At 46.4% G+C, this 21,758-nt stretch overlaps 1 protein-coding gene across 1 annotated transcript in view; it reads left to right on the top strand.

The window, feature by feature from the left end:
• Positions 1 to 311: 311 nt before the first annotated feature.
• Positions 312 to 21,758, top strand: part of LOC138505132 (uncharacterized) — a 398,539-nt gene continuing 377,092 nt past the window's right edge. Inside the window, exons 1-3 of the mRNA XM_069625423.1 lie at positions 312 to 323; positions 1,264 to 1,386; positions 7,655 to 7,889. Coding sequence (XP_069481524.1) covers positions 312 to 323; positions 1,264 to 1,386; positions 7,655 to 7,889 — 370 coding nt within the window. The remainder of the gene's footprint in view (positions 324 to 1,263; positions 1,387 to 7,654; positions 7,890 to 21,758) is intronic.

The following is a 21,758-nucleotide window of genomic DNA, read 5'->3' as shown; positions in this document are numbered from 1 at the left end:
ACCAGTCTGGTAATGCCCCGGGGATTACATTAAAGCACTCTATTGCTATTAGTACCCCGGCACGTTGTACCAGAGCACTAATAGTAATTTTTCTCAAGTTGCAAATCTGCGGGAAAGCCATTTCTGAACTAGAGAACAATAAAGTTTAAAAAATTGCCTCCATGGGTCCGGGATTTTCTCATTTTCCATGGTGGCCATTAAACATGCTTAAAGAAATGTAAACAAAGAAATTGGCCACCAGAGAACGGGGGAAGGGATTACAGGTAGTCAGTCCCATCTCCCTTTCCATGGCAGCTAATCGTGTGGCGGTGATGCGCTATGTGGTAAGGATCTTATTCCGAGCCTCCTCATTGGCTGGGAGACCACCACACCCCCTCGCCAGGTTCTATTAATGAATAAATGGAATGCAGATACTATCGATCACTGCCCGTCCTGCTTATTGCCTAATAGATAATGCGCATTTTTTGTTTTTGTGTACGGGCTATAATAAATTAAGAGCACTTTATTTAAAACTCCTATTGTAAGATCAGTAAGGGATTAAATTGTATTGTGCAAATCTACCGACGATGATGTAGTCATGGTTAGGTTAAGCATGTTTATTTATAGAGCATGGCTTAAAAGGACATCTAACACAAGAAATGATTTAAATAAGTATATTTGACGCATATTACACAGATGCCTGATTGATAAATTATATCGGATCATAGTTTGCTATGTTTTTATATGCATATGTGTACTAGTTGTGGTCAGATGATGTTTCAAATGATGTGATATGATTTTATTCTTTACTATATTGGTTATATGTATGTGTTCAATTGCTGTGAGACTTGTTGTCGAATAAAGCAAATGACATTGATGAATGATGTGCCCTTGGACCCAGGACGTTCCTCTATATGCTTGGTAGCATGGGATCTAGAATGTGCTTTGCAGGTGTTCTGTGTCTTGGCATTCCAGGAATGGCAGTTCAGCTGGGGCACTCAGCAGAGAGGTTGTGCTGCGATGTTGTTGGTAATAAGCCTGACTTAAACCTGCTCATGTCTGAGGTGATTACTACACTTCTACCTGCACCAGGAAGCCCCTCTCTCTTTGGGTGGTAACTCTGAGTATTCCCTAAGCAGCATTACTGCTTCTGTCAAGGAGAGGTGCCTGCAGGGTTAGAAGGTGGCCCAATGCCCCATTCTCAAAATGCCCCTGACCTCTCACAGTACTTCCATTCAGAGCACTGATTTAAACTGGTCATGTTTCTGTGCCTTCTGTTCCCAGCTGAGCCAGGTGACAAGTGAGCTGGAAGAGGAGATGGATCCAAGCAGTCTGGACAGGGCAATGAGCCGCAGCCCCCCAGAATCTCTCCTTGAGTCCTCAGTGGAGGAGCGCACCGGAGAACAGGTAGATTGCATCTGCTCATCTTTTTTTCCTGTTCAAGCTCCGATTCCTTTATTGGCTATGCAAAGAAACACATATTACGGTTATTGGTCTAGTCAGCATCAATATTTAGGAGTATTGTTGGTCCTCTACTGGAAACTTGGTGCCTTTTCTGGGGCTATAGCTATATGCTTGCGATTACGTTTGTTTTTTATAGTGCTATCAGGTAGTGCTTGTTGGCCCTGCCTCAGTGTGCATTCACAGAAAACAAATTCTGCTATAGGAGAGACAAATACACATAGATGGTCAATAGATGCTCTTGGAGGTGGAAGGTCTAGGCTGAAGGGTTGTTTTGGAGGGGGGACAAAAGGAACTCTTGCCTAATTTTAACAAAGTTATGTGGGTCGCTGAAGTGATATTGAACACTCTTTAGCACTTTTATGATATCACATGAAGTCCCAACCCTCGGATCTTTGACCCTTCCCCATCAATGCCATTACAACTAATTCAATCAATCATCATTGCCTTTAATACACGTCAGGCAAGATGTGCAAAAGCAATACATTGATTTAAAATCTCACAGTAGCAGATAAGACAGATGTAGGATTCCCAGAGATTGGCATAGAGGTTGCATCTACAACCCCAGGTGACCAATAACCCCTACCACCCACGTCATCAATTACTTATCCAGAAAATGTCCAGCCATCATTTCAATGCTCATTCATGTTGAAGGACTGTGGTACACAGACAACGGTGTCTCTCCCTGATCTTGTGGTCTCTAGAAACTCGGAGAAGGATTTATCTAAAATGTGAGAGTCTGGTGCATAGGCTGTTGAAGTGGATAGATCAGAAAGAGTCCGCTTTTATTCATTTATTTTTCAATTGATAGTCTTTTATAACTCTGCTGGTTGCTAGAGCAAAGGGTTTGCAGAGAGATTGCTTGGGGTAGCGAGTTCTAAATCCTCTAAATGGAGGCATACTGACTTTGATGTTCAAAGTGGTGAGAGGGTGGAAAGGTTATGGTTTCAATAGTTTCCACATACTTGTTAGCTAAGGAACCCTGGCGCATAGCTATAAACATCACTAGGAGGCTAGGCGGATGACTTGGCTTTGGCATTCACTGAAGTAAATTGAGCTTGCGGAAGAGGAAATGCCTCCAACTTGGGTCTTAGCACCCAAACCTCCTTTCTGGGGGCAGGAAAAGGCGTTTCTCAGTGGGGGGGGGGGATGATGACCCTCGCCAAGTTATTGCCTGAGGAGAAGACCCCTAGTTCACTATGGAACAGCCAATGTTTTGCTTCTTTACATATGTTTTGTTTCATTACTTTTCCTAATTTGGGGCATTGAACTGTACATGCACCTCTCTGCCTCCACACAGCTGAAGACACTTGTTTCTGTGCTGCTTACTGAAGCATTAAACAATCTGCAGGCTATATTGGCTAGTATTGCCCACAGATTTTCTAATCAGCATGCTCTGTGAATATTCCAAGTGTTATGGCTTTATTGAACCAGCCCGAGGGTAATATCGGGAGTTATGGCCCCTGAAAACCGAGTTCAAGGCCCATATTCACAGAGCATATTTAACAAGGTTTCGGGCCCATAACTCCAGATATGGCCCGAGGGCAAGGTCTATAAAGTGTTTATAACTTGCATCGTTTTCCAAAATGTATGTTGTATATGCATATAAGTATGAAGAAGTTGTTGCTACAAAATTCTGCCTGAGCAGCCACAGGGAATTGGCTGTGGGTACTCTTTGCACTGCTGGTAGTTTTGGAATGTAACATTCAAAACAATCTGTAGCCTATACCAGTTCTTATAAACTGCAGACTGCCCCATGAGAATTCTCTCTAAGCATTCCAAGGTAGCTGGCAGGGAGGGGCATTGTACTTAAGATAGATTCGGCCTGGGCCTGTTTGCTTGGAGGGTATCCCAGGGCGCGCAAGCTTCGGCACGTGGAGAAGCTTAAAGATTTGGCTTATGTACTTGCCAAACGCAGAATAGCCATGGGATGGAAGAATTGTCAGAGGCCACGGGTGGAGGTATGGTGGCGTGACCTCCAGAAATGGGCTGCCGCCGAGACGACAGCATGGTGGGAGGCCAGCAGGGCGGGAGGGGAGGAAGAGGTGAGCTCCCTCACGGCATGGAAGGTGCTATTGGCTGAACTGTTTAGTACGGGGTCGACCTCGGCTGGATCTGAGAGCGACGGAACCCCACCACACGGAACGGACAATGATGGTGGACACCCTACAGGCTCATAGGGGGGAGGGAAGGGGATTGTTAAGTTAATTCTGTTCTGTTTTCTCTTTTTTCTCTTTTTCATATCTGTTGTTTGGCCTTTGTTGTGGCCTGATGTGTTCTATTTATGTTCTGTTGCACTGTGTGGTTGTTATAAAATAAAATACATTTAAAAAAAAAAAAAAAAGCATTCCAAGGTCTATAGCATGGATTAGTACGCGGCGGGGTGGGGGTTGGGCCTCCCAGCCAGTCAGGAAGCTCAAAACGGGGTCTTTACCACACAGTAAAACCCACACTCCGAGCCTCCTCAGAAGCAGGAAGCCACCATCTTTCCAGTCGGGAATCAGGAAAGTGAGCGCCCCCGGCTCCGTTTCCCATCCTTCCTACCACCTCCAATTTACACATCCCCCACCCGTTCCCACCCCCTCCCCCCTTGCCTTGGGCACCTTTGTCCCTCGCCCGTGCCAGGAACACTCAGTGTTCCAGGAGCATCTCTGTTGCGGCAATAGCCCTTCTCCCTAATCCAGGGCGGCCATCCTGCATTGTAGTTTTTTTCAAGTTATGAAACAGCAACTTGGAGAAAAAAAACATATTAGCATCCCGGTATGGCATGCTGGATGCTAATAGCAATAAACCGCTCCATGTAGGGGCTTTACCAGAACAGATGATGGCCTTGGGCTAACATCAAAGCACTTGTTTTGCTCTGTCTTCTAACTTGGCCCTGGGGCATTACGTGACTGGGGTTTATTGCTTCATTATAGAAGTATATACATGGGATAATTCGTCTATACATGGGGTATACCCCTGTTACATGAAATACTGACCTATAACAGGAAATCTCGCTTTGCACTGGTGGTGGATTTTTCAATGGAAATTAGACAGCTATAATTAATCAATTAAACCCGAGGGGCGGCATTACCGGTCTGGTAATGCTCCAGGGTGTCAGTTACAAGTCTCAGCAAAGCAAGGGCTTTATCATAAGCCCCGAGGCATTACCAGACCGGTAATGCCCACCCTCTGAGGGTTCTATTGCTACTAGGCCTCTGGCACGTTGTACTGGGGTACTAATAGTAATATTTCACAAGTTGCAAAATGGCGTGAAAGCCGTTTCTCAACTCGAGAAAAGAAATGGCCACAATGGATCGGGGATAAGGGACTACATGTAGTCCTTTCTCCCTTTCCATGGTGGCCATTAAAAAGTGCTTTAAAAAAAGTAAACATAGAAAATGGCTGCATGGGAATTGGGAAAAGGGACTACATGGCATTCCTATGGCAGCTATTTGCATGGTAGAGATGCACTGGGAACAGTACTGTTCCCGACGCCAGCAAGAGACAGAGCAGCGCAGGTAAGTGGGGTTGGGAGGGGAGCAGATATGTGGAAAAGGGGCATTGGGGCAGGGGAAGGGGCTGCAGGGGGCGCATTTACCTTAGTTCCCAGCAATGGAAGATGGCGGCCTCCCACTCTGAGGAGGCTCAGAGTGGGTCTTTCCCTCTCTGGTAAAGACCCTGTTCCAAGCCTCCTCATTGGCTGGGAGGCCACCACACCCCACTCGCCGGGTATTAATCAGGTAATAAGCCCCGAGCCAGCGGGTCATTACTGCATAAGGGGGCACATAGTTATGCTCTGGCCTTAATGAAGGTCCCGGGGCATTACCTTATGCAGTAATGGCCCGCTGATGAGGGGTTTATTGCCATTAGTACCGCAGCCTGTTAAACCAGGGTACTAATGATGTTGTTTTTTCCGCTGCAAGAGTGTTGCATTTTGCAGCCGAGAACAAAAATAATTAAAGAAATGGCCGCCGCAGACTGGAAAACGTTGTCCATTTTCTCTTTCCGTGGTGACCATAATAAACAAAGAAATTGACCACCATGGAAGGGGAGACGGACTACAGATAGTCCCTTCTCCCCTTCCATGGCGGCCATTCAAGTAAATAGAAAAAAAAGTAAACAGCCTGTAAACCAGGTACATTGCTATATATGGGCCCTAGAAAAAAACAACAACGAGCGAACACTGTCAACAGCGTGTGCGGGCTTACTGTCTGGTAAGGCTCGCAAACGCACCAATCAGTGCGTTTGTTACACTAACACTAACCTGCGCTGGGTACTAATCATGAATGCAGAACCTTTGCACTGTATTCAGGGTCCCTCTTAGCTGAAGTACTCCTTTTTTTGTTTTGTTGTTGAAACCTCTCTTTCAGATCAGCCGGAATGCCTTTGGCTCATGCAATTGGCATAGGTGCAGGTTATAAATACCAGTAACATGATATTACAGGGGAACGAAAATAAATCACCCCTAGTCCAGGATGCTGAAAATGTTGCCTGACCCCTTTCTTATTTACTCTTTGGTCCCATCCGTGTACAGGTAGTGCAGTTTAGATGTTCTATGATAAAAACAATTTTTAAGGTGACAATTTAGCAACTTGGAGATACATCGCAGGATGGAAAAAAACAGGCCTTAGATGACGAAGAAACAGAACGGGGACAAGTGAGACATAGCAGGGGCCTCAAAGATCTGAGATGGAGGGGAATCGTTAGAAAAATACTTGTTTCAAAATAAAGGTTTTAATATTTTACAAAACTGACATATGTTTTGTTACTGGGACTAACATGAGCCTCAGTGTGAGTGATGAACTTAATTAAGACTTGCCATATCAGAACCCCAAAGGAGGATTTTCATTTCCTTGCCAAAGGGGGCATTATCGTCTGCCCATTTGGATTGTAGTCACACCTTGGATTATATCTGTAATTTATTTTCTGCAGTGGGATCCCTGTTTAGTGGAGGTCATTGAGATGTGCTTCGGGAGAGTGACCTTTGGGTCTCCCTTGGCAAAGTAACCATTACTAGTTGAAAATGTGGGTGGTTATCATGCTGGTGGGAAGGGGGCTGATGACGTTCTAATTGGTTAAGAAGTAGAACAATAACTGTGCTGTGATTGGTTTGGATGACTATTAACTGAATATTTTCTGCCAGTGAGTGGATTGTTAAGGAAGCTGGCTAGCTGCCATGTGCTAGTTGGCTTTTAAGCAGGGAAGAGCTTACATAATGCTGGCAAGTTGATTCAGAGGTAGTGCCCAGATATAAGCCCCACCACGACTGCTCTGATAGCAAATATTGTTTTCTGAACAGATCCCCTACTCTGTATTTCTTGAATGAACTATTGGCTAAAAAAGGGGGTTCTTTCATGACAATCTGCATTACTGATGCCAATGTTGTACCCTACAGAGCACCTTTCAGTGATCACTCTTATTTTGGTCATTATAAGAAAGATGAACTTACTGTACTTTGGGGGCATGATCCACAAATAACATTTTCCATGTGTACAATACAAAAAAAGGTTGTCAGTTATATAGGGGTAAAAAGGCATCTGCATGAATCTATGTATGGAATCGTGAGGGTGTCGCCTCACATTTGCTCTAACAGATCCAGGCTAATGTGCAATGCACAGAAGGACCAATCCTCACCTTTCTGCACATTGCAGGCACATGCCCAAAAACTATCAGTAGACACACAACCTATTTTATCATCATCATCATCACAATCATCATTATTGCCTATATTCCGTTCACAAATCATTATGCACTCTATCAAAAGTACAAACAAAAATCACAACCTATTTCAGGACATCAGTGGTATGAGCAGCTGCTATCCCACATAAAGGTCTACTCCTTTTTTTTAGGGATAGAAATGCTTTTCTTTTATTTCTGCAATTTAACACGACAGGCTATATAGGGCCATCAAGCTTCAGGCATCCCTCTACCTATGTTGATGCTGGTGGTTAATGAAAACAGTAAGAATTGTGCAGGCCCATCCATCATTTAGGTGTTTGTGGGGGCCACCCAGTTTTTTGCCTCGGTGAGGCTGACGTCTGTGAATAAGGTGATATATGAAAGGGGAGGATTACGTCTCCCAATGACAGTAGTGTCTATGTAAATCTAACTGTTATGGACCTCAACTCTCCTTTTAAAAAGATACACTGTAGCTTTCGACTCATGCCACCTCCATGCAAATTACAGCAGTGGTAAATTATGTTTTGCCATTTTTCTTGTCTCTATCTAGACACCCCCTCTATTTGTCAGCCCTGCTCCTCCACCATCTTCACCAATTCCTGAGCACCCTCAGACCTCTCAATCTGGCGAAGGGTCACAGGTTCTGGAAGGAGGTAGCATCAATGGGGAGAGCAGCCCCACCAACCAGTCAGAAGAGCAGGCTGAGCATCGATTGCAAGAACGCTCACCTCTTCATGACCTGCCGGCACAGACCCAATCTGGTGGACGCCCGGGAGATGAGGCAGGTGAGACAGTCTGACCGTGATGTGACTTCAGATACATAAATGATACGGAGACAGTCCAATAAGATCCATTGACTGTGTCAGTTGCTAATAACATTTTAGCTCTTTGATGCATTTGTATGAAATGTTCCTTTTCTTTTCATTCTTATTTTTTATATTTGTTATTTACAAATGTAACATGTATACACCTTAAAAGGTGTGCAATGGTGACATGTGGCTGTCACAAAAAAAAGCTTTTGTCATCTTATTACAATCCTAAAGCAACCTCCAGGAACCTTCCCCATATTTTCTCATGTAGCACATCTTTTCTTTGAGGTTTTAGCAGAAACATTTATACCAAGGAAACTCTACTCAATTCCTCGAGCCACTCCTCTTAGAAGGAGGCTTATCAGATTTCCAACTTCTCAAAATTAATTTCTTTGCAGTCAGCACAGTGCTGAACATTCAGTTATTTTGTGTTACAGACAGGTCATCTAGAGTTGGGTCTTCCCCTAATATCAGAGTTTCAAAATCATGTTCAAGATCCAGTCTCAGTACTTTTTGTATCACAGACCCAGCTTTCTCCTAAAATATTCTTACTCTGATACAATCCCAAATCCTACTTTGCGTTTGCATCCCTGGCAGGCACTAGTCTTCAACCTTTTGCTCGCCAGATGTTTTGAACTTCAATTCCCATTGGCCCAAACCCGCATATTCAATGGTGAAGGATCAAGGGAGTTGTAGTCTATTACATCTGGGGAGTCACAGGTTGCAGTACCCTGCACTAGAATCACACATTCCCCTCTTAAACATTCTTTCTAGTGTCAAAATACTCCATTTAAAAGTGTTTATCTGCCTCACGCTTTCTCCCCACTTAAATAACATTTGTGGTGTGTAATGTAGTGTAATTGTTATTTGTATAGCGCCTTTCACCATTGGTATGGTCCCAACGCGCTGTAGGTTGAACGCCCTTGGGGGACAGAATTCCAGGTATGGGAAAGTTGTCAGGGAGGTTTAGAATGCATGTGTGCATTTTAGCCAGTACGATGGAAGGTAGGGGTGGCTAAGTCCCTGATAGCCACCTATGTCAAGCTCAGATGGGATGGGTGTAAGGTAGTTACTCCTATGTCCCGCCCCCTTTCCTCCATACTTTGGGACATTCCGTCCATCGGGACAGGACTGTAGCACTTTCGAAGCATCAAAAATAACTTTTTGCCCTTTTATTTTTATGCGGGGCCACTGCACGTCACCTTCCTGAGCTCCGCCCAGCGCAACACACTTCAGTCCTTTTCTCTGCGCGGTCATGGTCGGATGCACTTGCATCATAGGGATATTTTCTTCTTTGTTCCCTTGTGCTTCATCTTCCTGCTCCGGTAATTCGGTCTTCTTTACTCCGTCTATGCCGGAGTGTCTGAGATTCGTGTCCTGTACTTCGTGCGAATGTCATTTCACGAGGGCGGTTCCCCATTCTTTCTGTCTGGAGAGCTTGGGCCCGGAACATCAGTGGGACTCTTGCTTCTACTGCGACTTCCTCTCCGTCCTGGCACTCCAGCGACGGCTCGTCAGGTGGGAGGAGGTGTTCCAACGGATTCCTCCTTCACATTTACAGCAGTTCATCAACAAAAAAAGGAAGCATCCGGTAAGTTCCTTCCTTTTTAGGTCACCCCGACCAGGCAACTCCTTCCCGGTGTCTTCTGGTTCCGGGAGGGCCCCAAGGGGTTCTGGTACTAGGGTTATCCCTGAGGTGTCCCGAAAGGGATCTAACCTGGATTCCGGAGTTTGCTCCGAGGCCCCCTGTGAAGAGACTGTCAAGACCGTATATTCAACCGAGGTTCCCCATCTGGGGGCTAAGGATAAGCCCAACATTTCTGGAGCTGTTCTGACCGGGGTTATTCCTAAGGTTTCCAAGTCTGGAACTAAATGTACTGAGCCTAGTCTTGAGGTTTCCTGTACAGTGACTCAAGGCACCAGGGTTATCCCAGAGGATCCCCAACTAGGCCCTATATTTAAAACTGGCAGGATCGTGGGGCCTCATCCGAGGGCTCTGGCTACGGGGGTGACCCTAAGCCTTCCCATAGTCTTGTGGTTGAACCGATCCTGCTTAAGGGACAAAGAAGGAGGGCAAATGCCCGAAGTCTTCAAGTACCAGCCCTGACAAGGTTCCTTTGCTGAGGGCTAATTCTTCTGCAGAATCCAATGGAGCTCAAAGGCACTCTAGATATGCCAGTACTGGCTCTGCCGAGGTTCCCTGTCACAAGGCTAAAATTTATTAAAAAGCCCCAGAAACCTCTTTGGTGACAATGGCCTCAATGACACCTGTGACGCAGTTCACCTCAAGCAGTCACAAAATGGCAGTTCAACCCACAGGGTCTGAGGTGGCTATTTTGACAAGCTTTTTTACACTAACGTTCTCAACGGCTGGTTCAGAGGGGCCTATATTTGGGGCTGAGCATTATTTCCCACGGAATGAGGACAATAGGAATCCTTTCCAACCCTCCAATGGATTGGCGTGCTCGGTTTCTGCTGCCACGCAAAGTCTCACTTCCCTCCTGCGTCCGCTCGCTTAGCTTATGTGGATCCAGTTGGTGGAGGGCCATCCTGGCAACCAGCCTCTTTATAATCCTGGGGGTATGCCTCTCTGGAGCGGCCTCTACCCACTCCTGTGCCTAGACTTTCCTATGAGGATGCATTCTTGGGCAAATTCCAAGCCCTTATGCACTCTGCCCGATAAAGGCATACTTTAAGGAAATGTATCGTAAGCCTCTTCAGCTGCAGCCTGCTCCTACAAACCCTCAGCAGGTTTTGGTAGTGGCGCCCCCTCCTCTTCCAATGTGGCCCCCTCCTACACTGCATCACTGCCTCCACTTTCACCTGTGCTTACGATGCCTGTTGCAGAGTTAAGTATGTCCACGAGGTCTGAGGTACCACATGCTCTGGATTAGTTTTCTGTTCCCGTCACAGCTGACGAAGACCAAGCAGACCAGCATAGCGATAACCCGCCCCACTCAGAGCCTTTCTTGACGGGGTTGTGGATATGGTGGCATTATTGGATATTCCGATAGCCAGGCCTATGGCTCCACAAGAAGGTGTACTTTCAGGAGTCTTAACTCTTATGGCACAAGAGCGCACAGGCCTTATATTTCAAAAGGATGTGCTTGCTGAAGCTTGCAAGGTCTGGGAAAGAACCTCATTCCGGGCAGCACGTAAATAGGAAAATTGATGCCCGCTACAAGCTACACTCATCAGAAGAATACCCTTGACTGCATGTCCACTCCCCCCATCCACGTGGTGGCAGCAGCTACACTCCAGTCTAAGCCGTCCTCAACATCCTCTACGGCTGCCTCTCAGGTCCTGTCCAAAGAGGGCAAACTTCTTGACGGCACTGGGGAAAAAAGTATTTTCCAATTCTGGTCTTGAGCTGCTCTAGACAAATACCGAAGTCATCCTTGCAGCAGCAAATCTCAAGCTGTGGTCTCACTCCCGATAAATCATCCAAATTATGTTTTCCATCGGTCACACAAGACTCCGGTGGCAGACCATCACAGAAGATCAAATGGGACCACAAAGAATGGAGTTTCCTCTGAGGTTCCCCATCTGGGTGTAAAGACTAAGCCCAACGTTTCTGGGGCTGCTTCAACCGGGGTGATTCCCGAGGTTTCTCAGTCTGGGACTAAACCTACCGAGCCTAGTCTTGAGGTTTCCTGTACAGTGATTAAAAGTACCGGGGTAAAACCCTGAGCATCCCCAATCCGTGGCTTTTTCAAAGACCAGCGGGATCGAGGAGCTCCATTTAGGAGCTCTGGCTACTGGGCGTGACGCTAATCTTTAGCACAAACAATCTTGTGCTTGTACCTGTCCTGCTGAGGGGGCAAATAAAGAGGGCAAAGGCCCTAAGTCTTAAAGCACTGGCCCTGCCTATGTTCCCTCAATGAGGGCTAATTCTTACGCAGAAACCAAAAAGGGCTGAAAAGTGCTCCAGGTCTGCTTGTACTGGCTCTGCCGAGACAGAGTGCTAAAACCGATCTAAAAGCCCCTACAATCGCTGTAGAGTCAATGGCCTCCCTAAAACCTGTGACAAAATGGCATTTCAACCCATGCAGTCTGAAGTGGCCATTTTGACAAGCTCTTCTACACCAACGTTCTCAACGGCTGGTACAGAGGGGCCTACCTTTGGGGTCAATGCCATAGTTTTCCTAGTGGAGGACAGCTTTATCAAAAACTTACTTTCTTTTCCTGACATCCTCCCTCAGGTCGGCTTGGTGGTTACAGAGAATCTTGGGCCTGGTGGCTTCATGTGTCCTAGCCTTACTTCTTGCAGGACTGAAGATGAGGCGCACATAGTTCATGCTGCAGAGCTGCTGGTCCCAAGCTTTGGACCCAGACTCCAAAATTATTCCGATACCATAACAACGGATCTTCAGTGGTGGTCAACCTCCAGCAACCTTTCAGTGGGAACCTCCTTCCAGGAGCCCTTCCCACAGATTACGGTTGCAACAGACTCCTCCCTCCTAGGGTGGGGAGCAACGTTGGGTCACCTCGAGGTGTACGATCTGTGGACCCCCAAGGACAGAATGTCTCAAATCAACTACCTAGAACTCCTGGCAGTTTGTCTGGCATTGAAAGCTTTCCAGCCTTCTATCATAAACAGAGTGGTGTGAATTCGCACTGACAATTCTGGAGGTGTAGCTTTGTTCTACATCAACAAACAGGGCAGCAACGGTTATGTGTGGGTGCTTAGAGGTAGTCTAGAGAGAGAATGAGAGCAGGAGAAACATTATGTGTGCAGCTACACTGAATTATATGTGGGTATAGCTGAATTCTTATGGCAGAGGTGTTGTGCACTGTGTTTTAGAGTGGTGCATGTAGTGGGTGGGTGCTGAGAGGTGGCCTGGAGAGTATGCAAGAGCAGGAGAGTCCTTATGTGTGCAGCTAGACCTAATTAATTGTGGGGGAAAGCTGCATTCTGATGGCAGAGGCGTTATGCAGTGTGTCGTAGAGTAGTGCCTGATAGTAGATGCGTGCGGCTGGATGGTAGTGCCTTTGGCTAGTTTCGATAGGCGTGGAGTTTGATACATACCCGCATGTCCTGGCTGGTTTCTTGGTTGCGTAGATGCAGCTGAATTTAGAAGGGTGTGAATTCAAGACGTGGCTAAATTCTACCCATTTGCTTTATAAATGAACCTACTTGTTTTTAGTTTTTATTGTTTAAAGCACAGACGTAGCACGAGAGAAGCAGAGCACTGTACAGTGTGTGGGTAGTCATCTTTTAACGGTGTGTGCGTCCGTTGGAATTAATCCTTGGTCAGGTGTTGTTGAAAGAGCCATGTTTTGCGAGATTTGCAAAATTGGTGAATTGTGGGGGCATGACGAGCCAACACCGGAATTGAGTTCCAGAGGGTGGGTGCATTACAAGAGAAGGATTGTTTGCCGGTCCTCCCTTTGCGCACAAGTTGTGATTCAAGCCGATTGGTTGATTTGCTGCGCAACTTGAGTGTGCCACCAGATATGTGGAGCTTACCCTCCAGATATGCTGGCGTGCTACTCGTCACTGTTTTGTAGATGATACATACAGTGTGGAACATTATCCTGGTTTGGAGTGGAAGCCAATGTAGTTCACGTAGGATGGGGGTAGTTCGGTAAACTTTCTGTGTTTCTGCAATAAGACGTGCTACACCGTGGTCGACAGCTTTTAGGGGAGCCAAGTGAGTAGCTGGGAGCCCTGTCAGGAGAGCGTTTTCCCCATTGATGTGTGAGGCCACATGGGCCTGCACTACAGTCTGGAAGTCCTGCAGTGGAATGAAGGGCTGTTTTCAAAAGGTCGAGATTCTGTGGCAGGCTATTTGGGCCTAATTGACTGTGTTTCTGGTCAGGCTTCTGCCAATGAAGTCTAAGAATTTTGCTGAGTCTGAGAGTTGTAGATCAAATCCTTCTAGGCGGATATCATTGAGCCATTGTTGGACAAGTTATTTTTTAGTGAGCGGACTCATGAGGACAAATTCGGTCTTGAATGGGTTTAGTTTGAGGTAGGCAGTCAACCTCCAGGACTAGATGATGGCTAGTTAACCGTGGAGATGATGTCCTGCACACTATTTACTCTCATGTATAACTATCATCCGCATATTGGTGGATGGCTCTATTGGGATCTTTGAGGAGAGTGCCCAAGGGCTCCATGTAAAGGTTTAAAAGTATTGGTGAGGGAAACCTAGTATGATATAGTTGCTGCAGTCTAAAATTCACCTAGAGTCAATATCTTAGCTACACTCTGGAATGTACCTGGATTTGAAGACGTTGGCTAACCTCAAGAATTCATATAACGGTGATGAATTGGCTACCCTTAAAATCCATCTAAAATCCAATACATTAGCTTTTCTCAAAATCCATCTATAAGCAATACAATGGCTACCCTCAGAGATGTTTCTAGATGTAAAACATTGTTTCCCCTCAAAATTCAATACAATACATTGGCTATTCTAAAATGTAACTAAATGCAGTATATTGGCTACTCTCAAAATCCATCTAAGTGTAATACATTGGTTACCCTCAAATTCATCAAAGTCCAATACACTGGTAACCCTAAAAATTAAACTAAATGCAGTCCATTGTCTACCCTCAAAGTTCATCCAGTTGCAATACACTGATTACTCTCAAAATTCATCTAATGCAATACCTTGGCTACCCTAAGAATTAATCTAAGTGCAATCTATTGGCTAGCCTTACTTTTGGCTATCTCCCATAAGGATGTGGTGCGATACTTACCTGTCTGCTATTCCTGGCTTCTTTGTTGTGTATCTGCGGCATGGATTCTCTCTTGTTTTCTATTGGGTATTCTTAGTCAGGTTCGTTTTGGCAAATATTTTTACTGCCCTTTGGTGATTGTATGGGAAAATCCATTCCTGTCATGGTCATCCTGGGTTGAATAACCAGTTCATAGAAGAGGACATGGTTAGTCAAAATTGCCTGGGGGAAAAGCCATGTCTTGAGGACCATCCGTAAGGCCAGTATGCGTCAGATGCTAAGCGGCATAGAATTTCAGATAGAGGGGGCTTGGACGGAGAAGGTGGTGCCTCCAATTCTGGTTGATTTGAAAGAGGGGATCACCAGTAGGGGAGCAGTGCCTGAGCGCTGTTTTCTATTGGGGTGGTAGTAGGTGATTTTCTGTTGAAGGTAGTTTTGGCCTGTCTTGTGTAGGACTCGGTGAGTGACGCCCATGGCTTTGAAAGTGACCCGTCGTCTGACTGGGAGCCAGTGGAGGATATGGGAGGGGGCGGGGGCGATGTGCTCTCTGGGACTGAGGGCTAGCAGGAGCTTAGTTGCAGAGTTCTGGACTCTTGGGAGCTTTCTGAGTTGGTAGGCCGGGGCGCCCAGGTAGAGGTGGTTTGCACAGTCTAGTCGTGAGAGGATAATAGACATGACTGCAGTTACTCCCAGGGGGTAGGAGAGGTAAGGAAAAATGTGCCCGAGTATGCAGAGGTATAGGTACCATGATTTTGTCACAGTGTTAATGTGGTGTGATAGAGTATGTGTCCATCGCGGAGCCAAGATTTTTGACTGTGGCGGATGCAGCGGGTGGAGGGGGTCTATGGAGGGAGGCCAGGGGTGGATTGCAGGTAGAGGACTGTCTTTCAACAGGATCATGACCTGTTTTTCCAGGATTGAGCAGGAGGTGGTTGACTGTCATCAAACGATCAATGTCAGGGAGGCAGGCTGCGAGATGATTTGTGTGTAGTCGGCATAGTTGTAGCAAGTGAGTGTGTGAGCAGATAAGTGAAGTGTGGGAAGAGGACTCATGTAAAGGTTGAGGAGAGGAGAGGAGGGGATAGGCAGGCATCTTTGGGGACTCCACTAATGATGGGGATGGCAGACAAAGTGAAAGGAGGGTGATCTGGTGTTGTTGGTGACGAAAGAGGGTATCCCCTTAGTGTTGTGTCCTTAATGCCAAGGGAGTGGAGTCTGTCAATGAGGATGCTGTGGTTGATGGTTTTGAAGACCGTAGAGAGGTCAAGGAGTAAGAGTGTGGCACAGCCCTCTCTGTCTGCTCTGTTTTTGAGGTAATCCCATATGGAGACTAGGTATGATTCAGTTCCATGAAGGGGTCTGAAGCCATACTGGTCAGGGTCGAAGAGGTTGTTGGATTCCGTGAAGTACTGAGCTGAGAGTAGGCAGTGCGGTCACTGTGGTTGGCTAGGAAACAGGTGTTATACATCGGTCTGTAGTTTGCAGGCAGGAGTGTGTCAAGTGAGGGTTTTTTCAGAAGATGTTTGAAAGTTGCTGGGAAGATGCTTGAAGTGAGGGACGAGTTAAGGATGGATCTTGCAATGCTGCCTGCGCAGATTGAGGTGAAGATTTCTTTGAGGAGGTGGGTGTATGGATCATTCCGGGATCAAAAGAAAAGAAGGGAGCAAAAGAATAGAAGATGGGGGGGTCGGGCTGGTTGATGAGTTCATTTAGGCGAGCCAGTAGAGTGGGTGGGATTGCTGACAGTTTCTTGTCAATGGTGCAGGTTCTTTATAGCACTGTGTTGTAGAAGTAGTCGGAGAGGGCGTCGCAGAGAGATTGGGAGATGTGTGTTGGGGAGAAGTGCAAGGGGGCATGAATTCTGTGATAATCTTGTGGAGCTCCTTGCTATTGTTACCTGCGTTTGAGATTCTGTTCTTGAAAAAGGACTTTCTCGCCTTACAGATTTTGGCTTTGTAGATATGATATTGATGGGAGTGGGCTGTTTTATTTCGGGTAGTTGGGACGGCACGCCATCTACTTTCAAGGGGGTGTTAGCGTGTTTTGAGAGATTTGAGGAGGGGGGTTGAACCACTGGGCAAGGGGCCTTGTCTTGAGGGGGTAGATCTTGATGGAGTGAGAGGTAGGAGAGCATTGGAGAGCCATGAGTCGAAGTGGCCAATGGAAGGTGTTTCTCCTTCAACTGGTAGGGAGGGGGAAGAGAAGTGAGCAGGGAGTCAGCCAGGTTTGGGGTTATTATTACCTTATTCATTAGCGGGACATGGGTTGATGGTCCAGTGTTAGTCATTCGTAGGGCAAGGAAGGGTGACAGGACAGAGAAGAAGATGGCTGCGTCGCCTGTCCATATAAGCGGTCGTGGAGGCAGCGCAGAGATGAGGTTGGTGGAGCTGAAGATCAAGTCAGGAATATGTCCTGCTGTGTGGGTGGCACCTGTTACTACTGAGCCAAGTTCAGGACTTCCAGGTTGTCCAAGAGTGGTCATGTTATGGGGTTGTCAGGGGCATTGAACCATATGATGCGATGGTATAGAACACTCGGTATTATATACCAGTAGAAAGCTCTTTCCAAGAGAACACAATTATGCCACCATTGAGTTAGGAGCATTGGCTATTAAATGGACTATTAACCGCCTTAAGTATTATCTAACTGGTAGAAAATTCAGACGGGTCACTCACCACTCTCCCTTAACATGGATGAGTCTAAGAAAGGATGCCAACGCTCGAGTGAGATGGTTCTTAGACCTACAGCTATTCTGCTTGACCCTGGAACATCAAAAGGGACAAGAACAAGAAATGTAGACTTCTTTGCTCGATTTACGATCACTAAAGAAGGGGAAGACAGTAAACCAAGGGAAATGGTATGTAACTAATCACAGGAACCCGTCACTTCTCCCCAGGGCGGGAGAGCCTTTCCCTGTGAGACTGGGAGGTGAGCCTGCTCTGCAATACCCTCCCTAGGGGTGGAGGCAAGCAGGATCTCACAGGTAGAGACACTTGAGGACAAGGACTCCTGATCTTTTGAGGAACTCCCTAAGAACTGTACCAATGATACACTTCTAAAAACATCCAGTGAAGAAAAGTATGAAGAGCATACTATGAAGGCATCAGGAAGTAGACACAGACAACAGAGTAAAGAATGGGCTGCAAACTTTTATTAAAGTCACAAAGAGGTTGTGGTAAGGCCTATCTTGCTCTACGCTAAGGTTGGATGTGCAGACCTAACTGAAACTAAGGATAATCTATGTCACTGGCTTCGCATTCAATTTCAGGTTTTCAAGTTTACTGCTTTTCTGGCACTCTCTGCCTCCTTCTTAATTTTGCTAAAGTTCGGTATTCACAAACCTTTCCTTTCATCACATTTGCGTCGCTGTTAAACATTAGTGTTTCACAATTTCTGTACCGGCAACCAAATTTCCTCTGCTGTTGCTCACTCACTCGTGAGCGTTCCTACCTTCCTTCACCACACAGCTTGCACCACAGTGTCCCGTAGTCACACAGCCTCACTTGACTCACCGGGTATGCTGTCTCCATGTGCTCTTCTCTGCTTTGTTTGGTCCTTCGCTGCTACAGCCTTTCCTAGCGCGGCAGGCCCCTCGTCCTGGACCTCTGACACCTCGGGTTACAGCAGCTGGAGTCCTCTTGAATTCTTCAGTTACAACTTTACATTAGGCATATTTGGCAGGATGCGTTCTCTGTGCTGCTGCTTCTATTTTCAACAAAAACACTACTACCGTTGGTACTATGAGAACAGTCACCTTTGTCACCCAGTATGTTACTGCTTCAAACCACTTCAATGTGACATCTGCTGACAACTTAATATACCACCATAGTTCAGGTATTTCTACTACTGCTCAGTACTGTTGAATTATTAAGTAGGTTTTGACCAGACACTTCAAAGTCTTCAGATAATCAAGGCACGCTCCCTTTTAATGTCTTTCTAAAAAGGGGCAGACTCTTTGCCTCTTCTGTCTGTCTTACTACTACAAGATCAACCTGCTTGTGCCAATAAGACTCTCTCCTTTCAAGCTTCAGCAGTCTTTCGCACCACAGGTTGCATTCTACTTCAGAGTATTCTTCATAAGCATTTGATTCTCCTTCCCCAGCTTTGATCCCACCTTTCCGCCAGTCATCAGCCCAAGGAATTACCCAGAAGTTTATGTGCCACTCTCTCAGCTTCAGGTAACAATGGGGTACGTGTTTTGTATGCAACTTGACTGTTAAGAATTTCACTTTGCAGTTAGATGGCTCTTGCCAGGACTGTTTTATTCTATAAAGGGGTTGCCTCTTTGCTTGGGGTAAGGCTTGCTCTTCTCTCCAAGGCTTAAGAATATTTACGTTTTTTAAAATAGAACAAACGTCACTTCTGGATACAGTATAGAGTTCAGTCTCTCAAGTGAAAACACAATTAGGCACACGTGTCAACTCCTTCAAATACACTTTAAGGTTTGAAGTTGAGTAATGAATTGTATTTCCATGTAATGGTAAAGGATGAGATTCTGACTTTCTTTTGGGAATTATATTTAGGCACACATGACCTCTCTTTCAAGTAGTTTTCACTGTCTGTAACTTGTAACTCATATATGGACAATGTTCGGTAATGGTTTAGGAAGTGTTCCCTTGTATTAATTAGGAATACGCAACCACTTCATTATACAGCAACAGACTTCAGATACATCAACAATGGTTTCCAAGTACTTTAGCTTGTCACACAAATAGTGATCCTCAACGTTATACGCAAGTGCTATAATTCCATTGTTAGTAAGACTTCTGATATAACAAACAGCTTTCACTCACATTTACAAATACGCAAGTCTGTTAGCAGCTGGCTACAGTTACCGGAAAGGCTCACACAGTGTATCTGAACTCTGTGCTTCACTCACTGGCTTCAATGACACTGGTTTCGTGGGTTGCACTGCTTTCCCAACTTCCTCTGGCTTGTTCTACTACTTCTGGCTCGCTGCGGACCCCCACCCTTCTCCAGGATTGGTGTTTCCGTACAGTCACTTGATCTGGGAGTTCCTTTTTCGCCCGAGACCCTCGGCTTGCCTTCTGCTTCTGGCCTTAGTGTCCTGCACTTCCACAGCTCTGCAATCACAGCAACAAGGCTCACATGGAGAAAACTCAGCCTCCTACACATCTTCTGTTGTACAGCCTCTGCACTTAAGAGTTTGGGAGAATAGGACTCTCTCAGAACTTGCAGGTGAAATCTGCTGTCTCTACACTCCGGTGTCTTCTAACATTCTTCCACTTTCTTGTGATTTGCCAGCCCCATGCTTCTCCTCTGCTACTGCTGCTACAGCCGGCCTTCCAGCTCTCATTCCAGCTCCTTCTACTTCTCCTTTCATGGTGGGGCCTTTTATGCCACACAGGTTTAATGATGTTCTTCAGGTATGGGCAATTAGCCTTAATTGCCTGACTACTGCAATGGCTACTAGGAATTATTGCCTGACTACTACATCGACATGCCTTTTCAGCCCTCTTCCTTTTCTCAGGACCTCTAGGATTCTGGGATTAGTAGTTTCTTCCAACGAAGGGTAGATGTTATTCAAGTCTGCAAAATGGAGAGGGATGATTTGCTGACTCCTAGAACAAGCTTCACCATGAGTAAATCGAATAATTTTAGATGCATAACTAGATACAACTTGGACTGTTGGAATATACTGTACACCCAATACCCAGCCTTGAGAAAGAGCAGCTCTAGAAAAACATGTGTCTGCTGGTTCAGAAGCTGCTTCGCCTTGTTAAATTGCTTAATTAAATGAAACATTGGGAGCCCATTGGCGCAGTGTGGTTGTATCTCTGTAATTGAATCATTTAGTGCCGTGGAACTGTAAGCAGAGGCTCCACTTCGAAAGGATTGTGTCCTCCGATGTATTCCTCATCTTAGATATCTCCTTCCAGCTCTGCTGGCCTCGGAACATTTTTTCTCTAGAGGGCGCTGCGCGTCGACGTCCTCCGAGTCGATGTCCCTCGACAGCCGCCGTATCGACGCCGACGTCATCCTGCCTATAAAGGCCGCGCGCAGCGTCCGTTGCTCAGTTCCGTTTTTCCGCGCTTACTCAGTGCCTCGGAATACCGTTGCTCAGTTCTTGTCAGATTAATCCTATTTACCTCGAGTTATTCGATCCGTACTCTATGGCTTCCTCGTCGGAACCGACAACTCCTCGATCCGGCTTCAAAAAATGCCGAGATTGTGGAAAAAAGATGTCACTGACTGACCCTCACAGAGTTTGTCTGTGTTGTTTGGGAGCTGAACACCATTGTTTGGAGTGCGAGGACTGTATGTCCATGACAGCTAAGGCCCTGAAGGAGCGTAGGGGGAAGCTGGAGAAAGGTAAGACTTTCAAAGCTTCTTCTTCGTCGACGAAGTCGAGACACTCGTCTCCTCGTCACCATTCGCGCTCCAGGTCTCGGAGTGGGTCCCATCACTCCTCGAGATCGAAGCACTCGAAGAGGAGACGTCGAAGATCCCCTTCTCCGTCTTCCTCTTCCTCTGTTTCGCCAAAAAGAATCCCTTGCCCCACGAAACATAGTTCCCGGGCTGAATGGGAGGAATTCCGCAAAAATATGATGAGCGTCTTCGAGAAAGCGGCCTCGACCCCCTCGAAGACTGCCGAGAGCGATGCTCTGGTCGAAAGACCCGAAGGTCAAAAACGCCGCGAGTCACAGTACCCGGCGAAGGAAACCTCTCGAGCGCGTCTCGAACCCTCGAGTAGGACTATGACCTCCAAACCTTCCTCGAAGGTTCCGTCGACGCCGTCGACGAGGGTTCCGTCGACGCCGAGGTCGGTGACTTCGACGCCGTTGTCGAAGGGACCTTCGACACCCGGGTCTGTCGACTCGACGCCAGCTTCGACACCGGCGTCGACGCCAAGAAAAGTCACGGTCACGACACACCCAGTGACTATCCCCAGGTCCTCGATGACGATGGCTTCGAGGTTGTCGAGTAGAATCCCAATTCTGTCGAGGTCATCGAGGCCTCCACCTTTGTTTTCGACGCCACGCTCGAAGCCTTCGGCGTCGACGACATCGACGTTTTCGAGGCCGATAATGACAAGTTCGGCACCCTCTGCCTTGGATATGGGATTTACTCCCTTTATGAGTTCAGAACAATTGAGAACTATGTCCTCAATTTTGGAAGAGGGTGAATTGTCTGAAC

This window comes from Ambystoma mexicanum, chromosome 11 (assembly GCF_040938575.1).
Source record: "Ambystoma mexicanum isolate Mex_15411 chromosome 11, UKY_AmexF1_1, whole genome shotgun sequence".
NCBI lineage: Eukaryota > Metazoa > Chordata > Amphibia > Caudata > Ambystomatidae > Ambystoma > Ambystoma mexicanum.
Note: the sequence above shows the minus strand (reverse complement) of the source record. Positions and strands in the feature narration are given on the sequence as shown.